Source organism: Nannobrachium achirus (assembly GCF_963921795.1).
Source record: "Nannobrachium achirus genome assembly, chromosome: 24".
Taxonomy (NCBI): Eukaryota; Metazoa; Chordata; class Actinopteri; order Myctophiformes; family Myctophidae; genus Nannobrachium; species Nannobrachium achirus.
Genome location: NC_137831.1, coordinates 17,421,792 through 17,442,126, shown reverse-complemented (window position 1 = coordinate 17,442,126; position 20,335 = coordinate 17,421,792). Strand labels below are relative to the sequence as shown.

Sequence of the window (20,335 nt, the reverse complement as noted above, 5' to 3'; positions counted from 1 at the left end):
TTGTCGGGCAGAAACCTTGTATCTCCAAGTTTCAAATGTGTATGTTTTTTTTTTTAATTAAAGCCCTGCTTCATTATACAAGAGTGCCGCCCAAAAGTAGTGGAAATCGCAGATCTACAAGAACACAACGCCTCGATCATTTTTAAAATGATAAATACAAAACAAACGGTTTTGGACATACAAGGTTTCCACCCGACAACGACGATTTGCATGACAGTTAAAATGGCAACGTGTCCAAGAATAGCTTATCGATGACGGCCGGAGGCGGCACCAGGTCCTCCAGTTTGAGGTAGAATATCCTCTGCAGGCCCTGGATGCACAGAGTGCGGAGTTCGGGCAGTTTGTCCAAGAGTCTGGATAAGTGGTTCGATCGACACGACGAGCCTCCGTGACCGCCGTCCTCCTCGTTAGAGTTCACCACGTGGTCCTTCAAGCACGTGACTATAGCCTTCTGGAGGTCCTCCACTTTCCTGGGTTCCTTTAATCCGTGCCTCTCTGCAGGTTTAAAGGTAGGGTTAAGTGATTTCATTTAATTCAAATAATAGCAAAATGGGTCTATGTTCTGATGGCGCCACCATGAGGTCGATTCTTGCAAAACACATTTTTGGACACTGCTCCTACAATTTTTGCCCTAAAATCATGCAAATCGGTACACAGTATTTCTACACTCATCTCATCAACATGGATCTGTCCCATTTAGCGCCACCTTCAGGCCGATTTTTTAAAACACATTTTTGGACACTACTCTTACAGATTTTGCCCTAAAATCACGCAAATCGCTACACAGTATGTCTACACTCATGTCATCAACATGGATCTGTCCCATATAGCGCCACCATCTGGCCGATTTTTTCAAACACATTTTTGGACACTGCTCCTACAGATTTTGCCCTAAAATCACGCAAATCGGTACACAGTATGTCTACACTCATCTCCTCAACATGGATCTGTCACATATAGCGCCACCATCTGTCCGATTTTTAAAAACACATTTTTGGACACTGCTCCTACACATTTTGGCCTAAAATCACACTGCGACCTGACAGTCGCTTATCTCCAGATTAGGGAGTCTTACTGGTAGTACAAGTTAAAGTGTTTGGTCCATATTTGTTTCAGTTTTGGTGGAGGAGACAGGTTTTCCTCCAATCAAGATAGAGTGGGGCCTTCCTCCAATCATGGTCGAGTGGGGGCAGACTCTACCATACCGATTGGACAGAATTACCTTTTATACTTTACAAAATGTTACATGCTTTAAAAACACTTTCTCTGTATGTGCACTACTACTACTAAAAAAATAATTTCTATACAGCAGGGGTCTTCAACGTTTTCAGTCCAAGGACCCCTTAGTTGAGAGAGAGATGAAGCGGGGACCCCCACAATCTTTTCATAGATACCATAAAGTCTCATAGTTTGACAGCAAAAGCATTGTGTATGTTTGGATTCATGTCAATTTGTGTTTTCATATATTTAACCACTTGAACCGTCAATACTTTATAAACTGCAGATCTGCTATTTTTGGCTAAAGTTCTACGAATATGGACGCTAGGCTTCAAGTGGTTAATGTAAAGAAGGAGGGAAAAAAATGGTTTCTATCACAAAGATTTGGAGGACCCCCTGTAGTAACTCTGAGGACCCCCTAGGGGTCCCAGACCCCCTTGTTGAAGACCCCTGCTATACAGTTTTGAACCAAGTTCTGCCAGTATTGCAACATATTCTCTTACCCGTGACCAGCGCGAGGGTAGATATACAGGAGAAGGTGGAGAGGTCCAGACTCATCCTCTGCAGATTGGATGAGAACTCCACGATGTGGTCCATCCACTCGCCGAAGCCGCGCACACACTGCAGCCTGTGGTACACCGAGCCGTCACAGAACACCAGCTTCCCCTCCTCCGGGCTGGATCTGACGTTAATGATGGACAACACCAATTAGGTTCTAATCTTTACCGCTCTAGTAGAGCCGTCAAGATCTTCTCTTATATGGGGGGGTCCCTGGCATATCTTTTCAAATGGGGGTCCCTGGCATATAAATGTCAATTTCGGGGTCCTTGACATGAACATTTTTGAGAATCACTGCTATAGACCAAACTTTTTTACTCAGGTCACCCCTGTAAATAACGTTTTCATCCACGGGCACCCCTGAATTACACTGTTAATTTTTAGAATCTTACATCATATTGGAGAAATATCCGTTTCCTGACTGAAGATAACATTATACTTAAAGGAGCTATAGTCAACTTTTTCTTGAAAAACGGATGCTAAAATAAAAATAATGTTTCGAAAATATTTTATAAAATAATACGCTTCATATGTGTTTCTATTCAACAATGACCACAAAAAGCGTAAAATAATGATAAAATAATCATTTTGGCCATTGTCAGACTTTGTTTACATTCTAGTCTATAGACTAGGATGTAAACAAAGTGTCGGCCCTACAATGAAAAAGTTGACTATAGCTCCTTTAAACAACAGCATCCCTATTCTGGGGGGAAGGTTCACCAAAAATAGCCTATCTACAAGCTCAGAACGCGTCACGTTGTGACACGATGTGACACGATGTGACACGTTGTTAGCTAGTAGATCGGCTATTTTAATCCCCTCATCAAGTACAGTGTAAATCAGGTCTGTTTTACAAAAGCATAGTGAAGTGATAATGTTGAATTCCAAATCTTATCAGATTATTCTGCGGCACCCCAGGACTGGCATCACAGCACCCTAGGGTGCCACGGCACCCACGTTGGGAACCACTGCTATAGACAGCCTTTGTGATTATTTGGGTGAAAGTACCTATATGCCAGTCGCAGGACGAACAGCTCCAGGAAGGCGGAGTAGAACAGGAGGTCTTGGTCGTGTCTGGGCAGAGCGGTGAGGCCGGGGATCCTGTGCGTCCAGCCGCGGATCACCTCCATGGAGGCCGTCAGCAGGTCGTAGAACCGCCGCACGTGTTCCGCGTCGTCTGCGTCCAGAGGACTGCCCGGACTGGCCTGGAACTGAACAGAGGTGACCATTTTAATCAGCAAGTGTCCACTTGATGCACAGCATGGATGATTTATACTGTCTGTGCATCCGTGGAGTAGCCTATTATTTTGAGAGCTATTATTGACCTTAGAATACGCCAGTGGTTCTCAACCAGGGCCGGCGGCAGCCCACAATGGCTGAGGGTGCTATGCTTTAAGTGAAGGATACCCAACTCAAATCGGCCAGGTGAAAACAAAAGGCTAAATTTGCATACCAATGGGAGTGTGTGCCAAACCGGTTGTGGCCAGCCAATGCTGATCTACTGTATTATAATGTAAATTTCGGGAATTACTGAGAGGTGGGGGTGCTCCCTGGCCAAAATGAGGGTGCAAAGCAGGCCTCAGCACCCTCGTAGAACGGGTTGGCGGGACTAGGGATGGAGCCCTAAACAAGGGTAGCTCGATAACCCGATAACAGATGTATAGAGTACCTGGTATCAATAAGCTTTTGGCTTATCAAGTTGTTATTGAGCATCATGTTTAAACAATCATAGTCTCTCAAGAACAGCCGAACTGAGCTCGAGTTACAACTGAGCTCGATGGCTGACTCATTCTGACGTCACCAGGATGACTCGACAGGCTCAGAGGAAGGGTATAGTAGGACAGATTCAACCAGTCTAACCAGTGTTGTTGCCCGACACGAGTCACACTTGAATTATGTCCTTTTATGCTCATAAATGGAAATCCCTGATGTCATCAATATTAAGTCCATATAGCTTGGAATGCCCATATATGGACATATTGTGTGAGTCTCATGTGGTCTATGCCATAAGACATCTATGATGTCAGACGTCAGTCACATCCATATTTGAGAAAATATTTTGTCCACATTTTGTCAAAAAAAAAAACCAACCAACCGCAACTCGAATCACTTGCAAATGAATTCCATCCTTTGCGAATTCCGTCCTGCGTGACCTCCCCCTTAAGGGCAAGGTTGCTTCTCGCCCTTTAGGGCAAGGTTGCTTCTCGTCCTTAGGGTGTCTTACTGGTATTTATATGTAGCCATGTGCAACTTTACGCTACCCAAAACTGTTATAAATTGGCTATTTCTTGCCGATCTACAAGCTCAGGTGTTATGAGCTTGTAGATTTGCTATTTTCACAATATTTATCTGTGGAACCGAGTCAAACTAAATGTAAAGCCTCAACTCCTACATTCCCAACCTTGTCAGGTTGGATGGTCCCCAGTTCAAATATGATGATTAGTTTGGGGGGTCCCCAGTTCAAATATGATTATATTGGAGGGGTCACGCCACAACCTCAAAAGGTTGAAAACCACTGACTGGAATACGTTACCCCCGTAGAATACATAATTGAGCGTTTACTTTGGAATAGTCCAGGCGAGAGGGGGCGGGGTTGGATTCCACGTGCGCCCTGACCAGCGCGCTCAGGAGGGAGCATGGAGGTGAGGATGATGATGGTGATGATGAAGGATCCGGCAGAGCCTTCGGTTTGGAGGGCAGGCGACCCCGTCGACCCTTCAGACTGGCGGTCCGGACCACTAAGATGACACAGATACAAAGGAGTGTTGGATTTTGGATCATTGCAATTAAACACCTTTCGTCGCTGTCGGGAGAAAACCTGTATGTCCAAAACCGTTCCTTTTTTTATTTGTATTTACAAAAACTAGTTAAAGTAGTGAAAATAGCAGATCTACAAGCACACAACGCCTCGCAGAGGCGTTTGCTTGTAGATCTGCTATTTGCTTGTCGATCTGCTATTTGCTTGTAGATCTGCTATTTTCACTACTTTTGTGAAACAACCTTGTATGATGAATTAAGGCTTTAATTTACGAAAGAACATAGCATTTTGAAACTTGGAGATACGAGGTTTCTACCCGACAGTGATGCTTTGTTCCATGCATACTATGCAGTGGTGTAAAGTAGCTTTACTGGAGTATTTCACATTTTCGGTACTTTTACTTCCACTACGCCTCAAAGGCAAATGTTGTACTTTCGCTCCCCTGCAATTATTTGAAAACTTTACAGTTACTTTGTAGAATTTGATTATTATTATTATAATTTCATTCAGCGTCCTGCGAAGCTTGGCCAATGTGACCCTGGCCATACAAAACAGACACCAATTGACCAATCACAGTCCAGACAGTAGGAGCAGTTAGCACCACTCAAATAGTATTATTTAGTACTTTTAAGACCACTCTCTATTATGCGTAATTGTGAAATAAAATGTCGCCAACGAATCATCAAGGACGATGATACACGAAAGAAGAAGAAGTGCACATTTACGCACGAAGTGAAACGTACGTAATAATCAGTTGTAATCTTAATGTAATGTAATGATGTAATCTCACCCTCTTTGACCATCCCCACAGCAAGGCACTTCTGGAAACGACAGTACTGACATCTGTTCCTCCTGCGTTTGTCTACGGGACAGCTTTTGGCAGCTAAACACACATATTTGGCATTTTTCTGGACCGTGCGCTGCATGGAGGGAAAAGAACAAAACACACATTTGTCTCAATTTAGGCCAAACACGTCACTCTTGCACACTGGAGGCATTATACGATATTCCACAGTTAGAAGTTGATATCACCAGTATAGCGGGCTATGACGCTAAGGACTAGGACTGAGTTTCCCGCACTCTCGAGTGGCCCTCTGCTCTGAAATCAGCCGATACCCGCTTTTTCATTTCATGATTGAATGGGGCTGACCTGTCATTACAATTTACAATTTAGGCATTTAGCAAACACTCTTAATACAGAGCGATTTACAATAAGAAGGTACATTAACATCGATACATCAAATGCATAGAAATAGTAAACTATGAAAAATTTAGTTAGACCAAGCACATATTCAGTAAAAACTATAAAATCAAAAAGAGCACAAATGCTATCTAAATTACATGTATGGTCATTGAGGTAAATATAAAGTGATTCGGTTTGTAGGCCTACTGTGGGCTAATGTGGAGTCTGAAGAGATGAGTCTTCAGACCACAGTGGAAGCTAGGGGGGCCAAGAAGGCGAAGAGTCTAGGACGAGTGGATCGTTGTCCTGGGGTTTTTAGCGGGGGTTCTGTTCAGCTGTGTTAGCTGATCTGACTGAACGGGTGGGGTTGTAGGGATCGATCAGACTTTGAAGGTATGGAGGTGCCATCACCGTTATCATCCAGCCCCATTCAACTATGAATAGGTATAGGCCGGGCAGTTGTCTTCAACAGGGGGTCCCAGACCCTAGGGGGTCCTCAGAGTTACTACAGGGGGTCCTCCAAATCTTTGTGTGACAGAAACCTTTTTTCCTCCTTTTTTATATCAACAACTTGAACCCTAGCCTCCATATTCTGAGAACTTTAGCCAAAAATAGCAGATTTACAAGGGGGAAATCGAGCTCCTTCGAATGACCATCATTTCGACCGGAGGGTTAGCGACTCACTCCACGGAGGTGAGGGTTAGAGTCGGGTGTCGAAAAGATGACATGTAGCGACACACTCCCTCTACGCGAGGCGTGGTGAGCTTGTAGATCGTCTATTTTTGGCAAAGAGCTTTGGTGTAGAGGGGGAAAAGAGCAGACTAAGTACAGAGTGAAAGGTGAAGTTTATTAAGTATTGACGGTTCAAGTGGTTAAATATCTGAAAACACAAATTTACATGAACCCAAAATACACTGACGATTGTGCTGTCAAACGATGAAACTATGGAATCTATGAAAAGTTTGTGGAGGTCCCTGCTTCATCTCTCTCTCGACTAAGGGGTCCTTGGCCTGAAAACGTTGAAGACCCCTGGTATAGGGTACTGAGTACTGACGTAGACCTACTGCACCTATAAACACTGTCTGTACCGACTGGAACTCTGACAGACGTAAGCCTACTTACTGCACATGTAAGCAGCTACCTTTAAACACATTTTAAATCTGAGGCTTATATTAAAGTGAGAAAAATTCTGTTACTTCAATTGCAGCCCCTCCAACCGTGCATAGTCTACTTTCCCATTTTCTTCTACTACTTCTTCTTTTCTTTTTTTAATTTCCTTTTTTTAAGCTCCTTTGAATTTAATTGAATTGACAGGCATGCATTTATTTGAGACTTTGTGACATAATAAGCCCAAAGGGCTCTCTTCTTGTCATTCAACCACTCTCTTTTTTTTCTTCTCCTTTTTTTTTAACGTCAAAGCAAATAAAGCAAAGTGCCTGCAGTTGCCTCAAAATGGTATAGAAAATTAATCACTGTCTCCAAATTTGTCCTCAAACCCATTTGAAGCTGTAACAGATTCTAGACGTGCACAGTTGAGACGTTGGGCAAATACTGATCCGTGGTCAGTCATAACTTATAGAACCTCAAGGGATCTTTCTGCCAGCGTGACAACATGTCTGATACGCGTAAAACTTTCAGTACGTGGGTGACCATTTTCACAGGACATTTTTAGGCCTAGAATTAATGAATGCTTTAACCAGTGAAAAATAGCAGATATACAAGCTCACAGCGCGGCACTGAGTGCCGCGCTGCGAGCTTGTAGATCTGCTATTTTTGAAAAAGTTGTGAAAATGTGCGCAAATCTTTGAATATATGTATTTTCAAAGCGAACGTTTGTAACTCAAATGTTGCTTCTGGGTGGTCCCTGGAACTAGATATTTTGAAATGAGGGTCCGTGGCCAAATAAATATCATTTTGGGGGTCCTTCACATGAAAAGGTTTGAGAACCACTGACATAGTAGTCTCTCAAGAACAGACTAACTGAGCTCCAGTTAAGTGAAAAGGACCTTTTCTTTGATGATGGCTAGCCAGATTGCTTACACATGTAGAAACATAGGTTTTTCAAAAAACCTTAGAAGGATTCAAAAGACACTTATAGAATCGGGTCAAAAATAGCAGATCTACAAGCTCGCAGCGCGGCACCGAGCTTGTACATCTGCTATTTTTCAATAGCATAAAATAATGATACACAAAATGTGTACCCGTTCTAAATGGGTTAAGTGCCTGAAAACTTATCTCCCTGTCCAAAGTGGCACAATACAGCCAATAGGCCTATATTTGGTTTATTGCATTATTCTGAATAACAGAAATATCATGTGGGTTGTCATATTCATGGCTGTTGTCCATTGTCACACTAGGGTAGGGTAGCCTATAGATCAATAATCTACACTGCATGTATTCGTATTGTGCATATAATATAAATCTATATATACTCTATATAGATCGATTACATTCTAATTTAAGGAAGACAAAGGTTTTGGTGAAAAAGAACCGTGAATGGCAAATTGAAGGTGTTTGAGTGTTGAATGTTTAATGAACGAACCACAATGGGTGACAACTGACAATGTATGATTTAGATAATAATTGTAAAAGGATAGCACAAAAAGCCCATTTAAAGACATAGCCTACAAATATACAATAATACATCAACACTATAGTAGCAATGAAAGTCATTGGTGTTTTTGTTTTTTTTGCAAACTATGCTGTATACGTTTAAAATATCGTCAATAAAATATATATATTTTTTTGATTGATTTATTAAATACTAGCAGTTCGCATAGGAAAAGCACATGATCAGTTCCCCTTGCAGGTACAAATTAATAGTTCTCAAGAGTGAAATTATTGTTAAACATCTTCATTAGGCCTACTCAATTTACAAGAAGTCTACCCAATTATTGAGAATGTAGAAGAATTGTTATTTAGATGTTTTGCCTGTAACCACATCAATGGAATTGTGGTCATGAACATTCTGACTTAAACCCAATGAAGCACTATGACTTGTTGCATCGGGGTCCTTGTAGCTACTCACTTCATAAACCATCAGAGTCAGAGACGTAGGCCTACCTTGAAAAAGCCCTTGCAGCCCTCGCAGGTGCGCACCCCGTAGTGCTGGCAGGCGGCGTTGTCCCCGCAGACAGCGCACAGTCCCTCCGCGCCGCCGAAGGGCGCCCTGCCCGGGGGAGAGGGAGACGGAGCCTGGTGATGATGATAGTCCACATAGTGGTGGTGGTGGTGGTGGCCGTGAGCCAGCTGGAGGACGTGGTGGGGGAACCCCCCCACACCACCACCCGGCCCCCCGGGGGAGCCCAGCACCCCGGCGCCGTCCAGCGGGTGGTGGTGCGCGGCGCCCGCGTGGTGATGATGATGATGCACGTCCAGGTTCATGGACACGTGGAGGGAGCCGTCCAGCTTCAGGTGGCCCGGGCTGCCGTGCTTGAGCGAGAACAGGGAGAGGCGGGACAGCGCGCTTTTCTTCTGCGCCGCCGCCGCCAGATAGTCTTGGCGAAAGCTGTACCGACAACCGGAGTCTTCCCACGCGTGTCCATGACCATGAGGGGGAGGGGGACTTTGGAAAGCGGGGGCGACCGGCGTGTGAGGCGACGGGGGTTTGTAATAGACGGAGCCCGGGGAAGCCAGCAGCTCCTCTGGCTGCTGGTGCTGATGCTGATGATGCTGATATCCGTGCGTCGTCGTCGTCGTCGTCGTCGTGCGCACGGCATCCTCCACTTTGACGCACGGCAGATCCCCGTGGTGGACGCCGGGCATCTGGAACAGACACGGAGGCTTGACGTCGTATCCGGAGCAGTAGTTGTCCAGCAGGGTGGGGACCGAGGAGGAGGAGGTGCTGGTGGCCGCCTCGGTGCTGCTGTTGGTCAGATCCATGCTGAACTTGACGAACTCCGGCGTGAGGAGCTCGCAGCAGGCGCGCTCCCCCCTGCCGGGGCTGCGGGCTCCTGGAGGGGAAGAGCCGCACTGATGCGCTGTCTGCACGCAGGGCATGTTCACTGCAATCACACACGGAGACACACACACACGTCTATCAGTCGATCTCGGTTTGAAGAAGTGGTGTGATATAGCCTTGGGACAAGAGTCAGACTATCATTTGACTTTAATGATATGTATTTGATCGAGCCAGACTCGATGCATATAGCCTAGTCAAGATAGTCATCCATATATAGTAAATCCAAACAAAAGCACATGGATTGCATTTTACAATACATGGCGAATAAAGGCGCATATGCGTAATTGTCGCCAGTAGGCTACAGCATAATATTGACAACATCTGGAGACGATGAGTTGAAGACGCATCAAATGCCATAGTTACTCTATTTGACTTCAGGGACTTCACTGTTGTCCTCTCTACGAATTCACTCAAACAAAAATAAATAATACAAATGAATTAAAAACAAAGGGATAGCGTCACATCGAGCACACAACCCATAACGCGTAATTGCGCAATGGATACGTGTGCCAACTTTAGACTGCAAGTTGATGACACCGAGATTTAGGTTATAGGCTGAGAATACGTATCCAATCCAGAGCAAATGTCACAATACCTTAGATGTTCATCCTGCAGTAGCACTGAATGCCATCTGTTGCCTTATGAAGGTTCCGTTTCCATACAATCTGTAGCCTGTATAAATGTTCAGTTCCCATCCAGTCGTCCCACTGCCAGCAGAGTCCCGTCGGCTCCTTGTCTTCCTGCAGACTGACTCAGACTGACAATGTGCTTTTGTTTATGTGGGGCGCCACGTGCTGGAGCCCGTTACGTTACGCACAGTCTGTCCATACGCACACAAGCATGATGTTCTAACAATTGTCTATGATGGGCGTGTTATGTATTCATGATGAGATGAAAGCTTTGGGCTATATGATATGCAGTCTGCAGAGGTGTAACTATAACTCTCGCTATAGGTTTTTGATATTATTTCATGTTTTTGACACGAATTAGCCTAAACATCTGAGTAATCTTTTTATTTTTCATTTATTTTAAGGAAAACAGACAGAGCTTCTGCCTATTAGCCTATATACTGTAGGCTATTACTGTTATTATGTCACAATCAGGACAATATTCCATTATTCTTTTAGAAAAGTAGATGCTGAATAGTCAATTTGGAGAGCATAACTAACCATATTCAGAGGGGTTTATTTGGTTAAACACTGACGTGGTTGGTCACTGTTTGTGTTGTCATGAGGAAACAGCAGAAACCGTTTACTACACGCGCGCACACGCACTATTGATAGCCTATCCCTTCATATCCATTGCTGATGGTTATAGACCTAGTGATGATAGATTGGATTTGTATTTACATTATTGATATAGACTATGCAAACTCATTCAGAACCAGTGTCAGGCTCTATCATCTATTTGCTTTATCTTAATTTATTTTATCTGTATTCTTATCTCTATGCTCTTATGTGTGTTGCTGCTGTAGCCAACTGTATTTCCCCATGGGGATCAATAAAGGCTTATCTTATCTTTTATCTCACTCACTCTCTCTCTGCTCTCTCTCTGCTCTCTCTCTGCTCTCACACACACACACACACACACACACACACACACACACACACACACACACACACACACACACACACACACACACACACACACACACACACACACAATCTCTCTCTAGCCAGATGATGGTGCCAATTGACTTGAAGGATGTAGTTATGACCTGTGAATGTGAATCTATTTCTCACATAAAATCCTTTTGGGGGTTCCAGGGGGTCCCCACTCCCCATGCAACTATAAATATGTTAATATAACATCAGAATCTGCTTTAAAGGCATAGAATGTAACTTTTCCCAATAACAAAACAAACTAGACTGCACTCTGTCAAGGTGCCAACTTGCTACTTGTGCACTAGTGGCTATCTAAATGCACCTCACGATAAAAGAAGGAGGCGGTGAGGAGGAGGAGAGGAGGTGTTACGGAAAGCGAGAGCAAACATTCAGTCATAAGCCAAATATGACAGACGTGGATTAAGTATGTTTATGCGTGTTTATTTGGCCTAGTTACAATGGTTATATGGCATAAACAAAACTGGACGACGTTGATTGAGCTTTCTATCTAAGCGAGCTGTCTTCAGTCCTCTCCAACTCGTCTGCTTCAGCTGGATCACAGTCCTGGCCTCCCTCTCTGCAGGTTCCTTATAGCCGGGCTTGACCTTTTGTGACCTGTTCATTCGCTGGTTATTTGCTAGAAGTTGGTTGGTTCAGTAGAATGTGATCTGCTCCATCCGCATCTTGTAGTCCTTATTCAGGTCCTTATATGTTGAGTAGTGGTCATTAGGTACGGAATTAGGTCAGTTCATGACTTCTGACCTTTCTTATCCACTGGTCAGTATCTGCACTATAGTCTTAATATAGTTCATACCATGAGAGTGACTCTCGTATGTGCACATGTGATTCACACATGATAGAGACAGAAAGAGTCGAGTTACCTTTACTATAGAGATATGGATTCATGTCAATTTCTGTTTTCAGATATTTAACCACTTGAACCGTCAATACTTAATAAACTTGACCTTTCACTCTGTACTTAGTCTGCTCTTTTTCCCCCTCTACATCAAACCTCTTTGCCGAAAATAGTCGATCTACCAGCTCACAACGCCTCGCGCTGGGAGGCGAGGCGTTGTGAGCTTGTAGATCTATCTGCTATTTTTGGCTAAAGTTCTCAGACTATGTTCAAGTGATTAATATAAAAAAGGAGAAAAAGGTTGCTATCACACAAAGATTTGGGGGAATGGAGGCCCCCCTGTTTTAACTCTGAGGACCCCTTAGGGGTTCCGGACACCCTGTTGAAGACCCTTGGCCTATAGGCTATATAGGCCTATATTACTATATAAAGCGAACATTTTAAACTCAAATCTTCTGGAGGCCTGGCACAAGATATATTTTTTTAGATGGGGGTCTGCAGCCAATTATATATTAATTAGTTGTCCTTGGCTTAATGGATTGGCATGAAAACGTTTGACACAGATTATAGATCAGCTCCTTTCATAAAGTGGGCGGGGCTGAATATTACCTTCCCTGGAGGATGCGGGAAGAAAATATTGAGAGATATTGTGCAACATTACATGACTGTGACCAAGGCCCCGCCTCCTCACAGTCACAACACACGATTGGACGAGCGCCTTTTCCCTGCGCGTCCTATTGGCTCTCCCACCGTGTCACTCAAAGCGCCGCGCTGTGCTTCCTGGTTGTTAAACCAAAAGATAAGCGATGTTGTCAGTCTAGTTGACGCCCTGCATCCTCAACACACACTCACCAAGGAACCTGTAAGTTATCTGTCTTAAAAAACTGTCTGTTTTCCTCACTTTGTGTGATAATATAAACGTTTTTGTATAATAAATACACGCGACGAGCCCTCTGGGATTAAGGGCAGAGAGCCAATGAATACAGAGAAACGTCCACTGCGTCTTTGAAGCTGTGAGTCTTCACTGGAACAGACTGTAGAAAATAGAAATACAATAACGTGTTTATATATGTTTGTATTGGCCTTTTCCAGACGATCATTGATGTATTTTCTTATTTTATTCTGTTGCTTTATTTGAAAGCAAATTATACATCTATGATATAGTATTGATCCAAGGCTATGTCTGTAAATAATTTATGGCAAATAACAGTCAATGTCTTGTTTGTTTTATGGTCATAAAAAACAGCACATGCTTGACATAGCCATAAAAAAAACCATCCTACAAAATGAACGTTTATTTGTCATAGGCTACCACTGTTTCTATTGGTGACTCGTGACTGACAGGTGTTTGTATAGTAGGCAACATCTTGGATGAGTGTTTTCTTTGGCTGTGATTTTGTAATTATGACGTGAAACAAACATGTTAAATCCTAATTATAGCATAGGCCTAATAATGTAATAATTTAAAGTTAAGCATGACATTCAATCCACATTGTGGTTCAACACACTCAAACACGCTTGTGTGAGCAACTATGTGATGCAACAGGGCTGTTGTAGACTTAGATCATCACTATCATACAGTAGATGTATTTGATCTATTTTTGACATTTTAAAATGTCAAAATAGAATACATAACATTATTATTAACAGATATCAGTTACTGTGTAATTGTGATCTGACTGGCGTCGGCGGTGTGACTTTCTTCTTGTGACATTTACTTTTACTATAAACACAGTCATATTAATATCTGCCCCTGCTGTCACCCTAAGGTAAAAATAACACACTGGTCATGCTCCAAGGAGCGTCCCCCTAAACCCACCCACATGATGCTGACTCACAATGAGTTGTAAAATCACCTCCTACTACGTGGTCTTGACTTGATGGTTTCACTTAGAAGAAACTCTTTTCTTGTAGGCCTAGAATTATTGAATGCTTTGACCAATGAAAAATAGCAGATATACAAGCTCACAGCGCGGCACCGAGTGCCGCGCTGCGAGCTTGTAGATCTGCTATTTTTGAAAAAGTCGTGAAAATGTGTGCAAATCTTTGAATTATATGTAATTTTAAAGCGAACGTTTGTAACTCAAATTTTGCTTCTGGGTGGTCCCTGGAACTAAATATTTTGAGATGGGTGATGGGGGTCCTTCACATGAAAAGATTTGAGAACCACTGACATAGTAGTCTCTCAAGAACAGACTAACTGAGCTCCAGTTAAGTGAAAAGGACCTTTTCTTTGACGATGGCTGGCCAGATTACTGACATAGAAACATAGGTTTTTCAAAAAACCTTAAAGGATTCAAAAGACACTTATAGAATCGAGTCAAAATTCAAATTTTCACAATTTTTCAAAAATAGCAGATCTACAAGCTCGCAGCGCGGCACTCGGTGCCGCGCTGTGAGCTTGTATATCTGCTATTTTTCACTGGTTAAAGCATTCAATAATTCTAGGCCTAAATGGGTTAACATAGGGTTTCCCCCCAGCAGCAGATCTGCTGCTGCAGGGGAAACCCTATGTTAAACAAGAAAAGAGTTTCTTCTAAGTGAGTGCTGGTTTCCCTTTTTCAAAAAGTTATTTGTTGCTTTAACCGTGCGTGCACCCAACATTTATGATTTTAGAACAATATGTTGATGAGTGCTCCTCTTTCCCTTTCTTCAACTTGACTTGATGGTCTCTTCATGAATGGTAGTTAAAACCGTTTTGTTACCACCGCGACTCCCGAGGCTCAATATCCTCTTAGCCCAGTGGTCTTCAACAGGGGGTCCGGGACCCCTAGGGGGTCCTCAGAGTTACTACAGGGGGTGTGTGTTACTACAGAGTTATACAACGCCTTGCGTTGCGAGGCATCGTCGTAAGCATGTAGATCAGCTATTTTGGTTGGTTTGGTGGTTTGGAGTAGAGGGAAAAGAAGTGGTTAATACACATTAATCCAACATACTGTACACTGATGACAGTGCTATGTCCCGACTTCATCTCTCTCTCAACTATGGGGTCCTTGGCTTGAAAACGTTGAAGACCCCTGTGATTTTTAAATAAGTGGTGGATCGCACTCAGAATGACAACAAGAGTGAGTTAACTTCTCTTTGTGTCTTTACAATAAAGGACCGACATTTTGGCTAGTATCCAAACTGACGAAGGCTGGATAACCTGGATAACCAATTGGACCCTTACGGGCTCTCAGTGTAACATACTTGCAGGGGTCATCAACATGTCCGTACACAGACAAACGTGTCCGTGGCAAGACATGGCCTTGTCTGTGGCAAATTCTAGAGTTTGTTTTTACACACCATTCAGGGTTTCCTGCAGGAAAAAGTCTTGACCAGGGGGGGATCCCGAAATTTTTTGATAATTAATTAATTAATTCGAGTAATTAATTCACTTAATTTTTTATATTAATTCTTATTTTTGCCCTATAAAAAACACATGAATGTGCCCATGATGACGGAAAACACAACTACATGCTATCATTCACATTTATTCAACATTGAATAGGCATTCAGGAGATACCAGCCCTTATGTTTTCTTCAAATGTAAACAAACATGGCTGCCATGTTTGAAAGATAGGGTTGGTATGGGGGTTAAACATGCAATTTCGCGATCGCGATCATGCCTAGTACATTGTTGGAGGTCCAAAAACTTTTTTTGAGAAAAAATTTTTTTTTGAAAAAAAAAATAAAAATATATATATATATATATATATTTTTTTTTTAGTCCCTTGGGGGGGCGGGGGGGTTTTCAGGCCGGGCGGGGCGCCTGGCCTGTAAAGTGCTGCAGGAAACCCTGCCATTATAATGTTCTAATTGTGACCATAAGTCCCAATTAGCCTACTCAATGTCATGTCTCCAGGTTTTCTTCAGAATATGGATGACACTGATTTACTACGACATGATGTATGACACATTAGGAGTCCACTGGGACAGCGGTTCTCAGACATTTTATTTTCAAGGTAGCTCAGTTAACTCTGAGTCCAAAGGGCGAGCTCCTAAAGTGGCATTTGACATGTTCTGTTCCGCGTGGCATGTGCTGTTCTGCCACGGCATGCCGTGGCACTGGCACATGCCAAATTCCACTTCCGGAGATCGCCCTCTCTCACTCTGAGAGTCTACAAATGAACAACAAGTTAACTCACTCTTGTCATTCTGAGTGCAAGCCGCCACTTATTTAAATATTATTGGGCCATGAGGATATCGCGCCACAGGTGTCTGAGCGCTGTGGTAACGAAAAGTTTAACTACCAGTAAGACTTCCTAATTGGGAGATAAGCGACCGGGGCTCAGGTTACACAAACTTTAGAAGGCAATGGTAGCCAATCAGGAGGGAATATGGGAAATGGGACAGATCCATGTTGATGACATGACTTTAGAGATACTACTGTGTGTACCGCTTTGTGTGATTTTAGGGCAAAATCTGTAGGAGCAGTGTCCAAAAATGTGTTTTGCAAGAATTGGCTTCATGGTGGTGCTAGAAGAGGGCCATGTGGAGGTTGTGGTTTGGCAGCCAAGGAGTGTGTGTGCAAAGTTTGGCATGGATCGGGTCAATGGTGGCGGAGATATGAGTAGGGCAAAAGTGTGACGTGACGGACAGACTGACAGACTGACTGACTGACAGCCGGTGGAGGTTTTGATAGCAACTGCGACCTGACGGTCGCAATCATCATTCATGATGACACCATCAAGTCAAGACCACGTAGTAGGAGGGGATTTTATCAACTCCTTGTAGGGGTGGGCGATATGGAAAAATACAATATCATGATATTTTCCCAAGCTGTATCACGATACATGATTTTATCACGATTATTTTTCACGTTGGTTTTTATGGTTATTTTTCAAGGTACTTGACAAAAACTCTCTGGGTTCCTTTTGGGAGGTCTAAATTGAACTTTACAAGTATGTAACTCTGACAGTATACAAATGAAACCAAATGGACCCTTACGGGTCCATTTGGTTTCATTTGTATACTGTCAGAGTTAAGTGGAGACCTTGACATTTTAAAGTTTGAGAACTACTGATTTAGACCAAAATGCAGGTTTAAATTGAATTCTGAAATGAATCTCTGTATTAACGATTCAACATGATTTTTTATAAGGCTCCCTCAATTGTATCACGATATATACGATATCTCTGAAAAGGCATATCATGGAGACATTGTATCGTCTCAACGATAATTATCACCATATCGCCCACCCCTAACTCCTTGTCAGCATCATGTGGGTGAGTTAGGGGGGCTGGCCTGGCATGAACTTAGGACGGTCATCATTGGAGAGTGTCCAGTGGGTTATTCTACAACAACTGGCAGACAGATATGTCCTTCGATATGAGACAAAGAAAGTATGCTGTGTACAGAGTCTTTATATTGGATGAGATGAAGAAGCCATAGTTATACAGTAGGTCTATGCTTTAAACCAATTAAGGTTTAGGTTTAGATGTGTAATATATATAGGCCTATTCCCTTAATTATTTACTCACGCGAGTCGCTGCTGGTGTGGGCGGTTAAGGCCATATAGCTGAGTGTTCGGGAGAGGCCTAAACACTAAAGGGAGGGACCTGATCTATAACTATTATATTTTATTATTATGCTGTCATATTTACTTTGCTACATACTAAGATACATGTTGATGTGCTCCAGATAGCATTATGAATGTTTGTGGATGCTTTCCTTCCAGAGCACCTTATGGATACTGTGAGTGAATCCATTTTTAGCCTGTGTGACCCCATCAGCATTTGACCCCATCTGACCCCTGGCTGCCAGTGTGTCACACTCTGTGTCCATATTGAGTTATATTAAGGCAGTGTTGATCTACAAGCTCACAACACGTTGCAGCGCGACACATTGTGAGCTTGTAGATCAGCGATTCTTGGAAAGTGACACCTGCACACAATCAAGCATAAAAAATGACGTGTCTTAGCTTCTACTGGAGCTCTTCTCCACTAGTCCCTACTAACATTTTAATTCAGTTTTTATTTGTAGACGAAATTGGCAATATATTTAGTCACAGTTTGAGTCATCATCACTGTCTTCGTCAGTGAAAAAAGTTAGTCGACGAACATCTTTTGTCATAGTTTTAGCTGACGAACATACCTTAAGGGCCAACACCTGTTACGGCAAATTTTCAAAACACTTGTAACATCTTAGTCAGACTGTATGAAGGACAAATAGGTTAATATTAAAGCATGTTGAATGACTAATCTTTCTTTGCATGCTGCAAAGCGAGGCTTGGCGGGCATTTAGACAGCTATTTTCACAATATTTGCCTCTTTCTCAGGTAATATTTTGCCAATGTTTGACATTTCTTTTGCATAGTAGTTTATTCATTACTTTTGGTGCATTATTATTATCATTATTGCAATGCAGTATTAAAAAGGTCTTAAAACTCCTTAAATTGTAACTTTAGAAAAGTGCAGATACCCTGTACACAGTTATACCGTATGTTGGTTTGTTTACTGTCGAGTGAGAAAACAATGTTGCACATTAAGGTAATCATCTGGGGACCACCAAAAATCATTTGGGGACCCACAGGTTGAGATTCACTGACAACCGTCTACAAGTGAGCTTCTAGATCACTTATTCTTAAAGATTAAAAGCCTGCCTGTTTGCGTTTATGTTACGACCTTAGTTTAGGGTTACCAAGTTGTTTGTTTCTATTATTGTGCTACGTAAGCATGCAGCTAACAATGCATGAATGTTAGGGAACATTCCCTAGTCACTGTGAAACTGATGGGCCCTTGTGCTCACAAGCACACAAGCATGACACAAAATACACACATTCAGTGCATGAGTATGCGCATTGGTACATACCCACATACACACATTCAATGTACAAAGCATACACATTATGCAGGCAAACAAGGACATGCATGTGCACTGACGTAGTCGTACACATGCCCAAGCATGTACCCAACATACAGTATACTGTATTTTATTGCAGGCCTTAAGTGGTAAATCAGAAATTATGTTTTAGTCAATTATAGTCTATAAAAGAAATTATAAAAAAAAACAATTCGAACTTGTAGAATGAAATAAAAGAATAACTTTGATTAATTGGAAAGGCAATCGATAAAATAATCGCTAAGAAAATAATTGATAGTTGCAGCCCTAGAACTATATAGAGCAGGGGTCTTCAACGTTTTCAGGGCAAGTACCTCTTATCTGAGAGAGAGATGAAGCAGGGACCCCCAGATTCCATATACCGGTAGTTTCATCGTTTGACAGCACAATCATCAGTGTATTTTGGATTCATGTCAATTTGTGTTGTCAGATATGTAACCACTTGAACCGTCAATAAGTAATAAACTTGACGTTTCAGTCTGGAATATCCCTTTCCATTAGAACAGAGTAACAGACTGATAAATAACTTTATACTTGATGATGTTTAACCACTTGAACCCCAGCATCCCTATTCTGGTGGGGAACGTTCACCAAAAATAGCCGATCCACGTGAGCTTGTAGATCTGCAACTTTTGGTGAAGAGGGTTGGTGAAAAATTCTAACCGTGGCCGACCGCCGCGGCCCAGTGTCGCCGTGAAAAAAAGCGTTTCTCGGCGATCGAAGCATTTTTGGAGAAAAATTCAGAGATAAAGCCGTTTCTTTGCAGCAGCAATGAATAGGAGCCTATGGAGATTACATGCTTCCTGATGATGGTGGCCGAGTTGAATAATGAGATATTGCGTTTTTTACGTATTTCCAATTTCCAGTACTTTTACTTCTAGTCCACTTTGACTACATCTCGGATCCAAATATTGTACTTGGACTGTTACATGAATTTGAACACTTTGGTTACTAGTTACTTTGTATACCCTAACCCTATATACATTTCTGGCATTTGAAAATAGCCACAATGCCTCGCATCGCAATGCATTATGAGCTTCTAGATCTGCTTAAGGGGTACTTTCTACTTTTGGTACAATTTGATGCAGATACTTTATAGTACATTTAGAATTCCGGACTTGTAACAGTGTACATCATATTGCAGTAGCCTATAGATACTTTTACCTCAACATACGTAAAACATTTGAGTACTATTTACACCACTGATCAAGGCACCTTAGAGGACCCTTGTCCTCCTTCAGCCCCTGACACCTGGCCCTACCCTCTCAGCCTCCCACCTCCGTCTCCATGGCCTCACACTGACTCCAACTGAGCGTCTTGTCGTATTCACACACTGCTCCTTCCCCTCTCTCTCTCTGGCCGTGCAGGAGGACCC

At 42.6% G+C, this 20,335-nt stretch overlaps 1 protein-coding gene across 1 annotated transcript; it reads right to left on the bottom strand.

Moving 5' to 3' along the window:
• Positions 1-217: 217 nt before the first annotated feature.
• LOC308280110 (nuclear receptor subfamily 4 group A member 2-like) lies at positions 218-9,716 on the bottom strand (the record flags this gene model as incomplete). Its single annotated transcript, XM_080720373.1, has 6 exons — positions 218-495; positions 1,722-1,900; positions 2,785-2,987; positions 4,339-4,514; positions 5,325-5,454; positions 8,781-9,716. 6 exons carry the CDS (start codon positions 9,714-9,716, stop codon positions 218-220), a joined length of 1,902 nt encoding a protein of 633 aa, XP_080576499.1.
• Between the last annotated feature and the right edge of the window lie 10,619 nt (positions 9,717-20,335).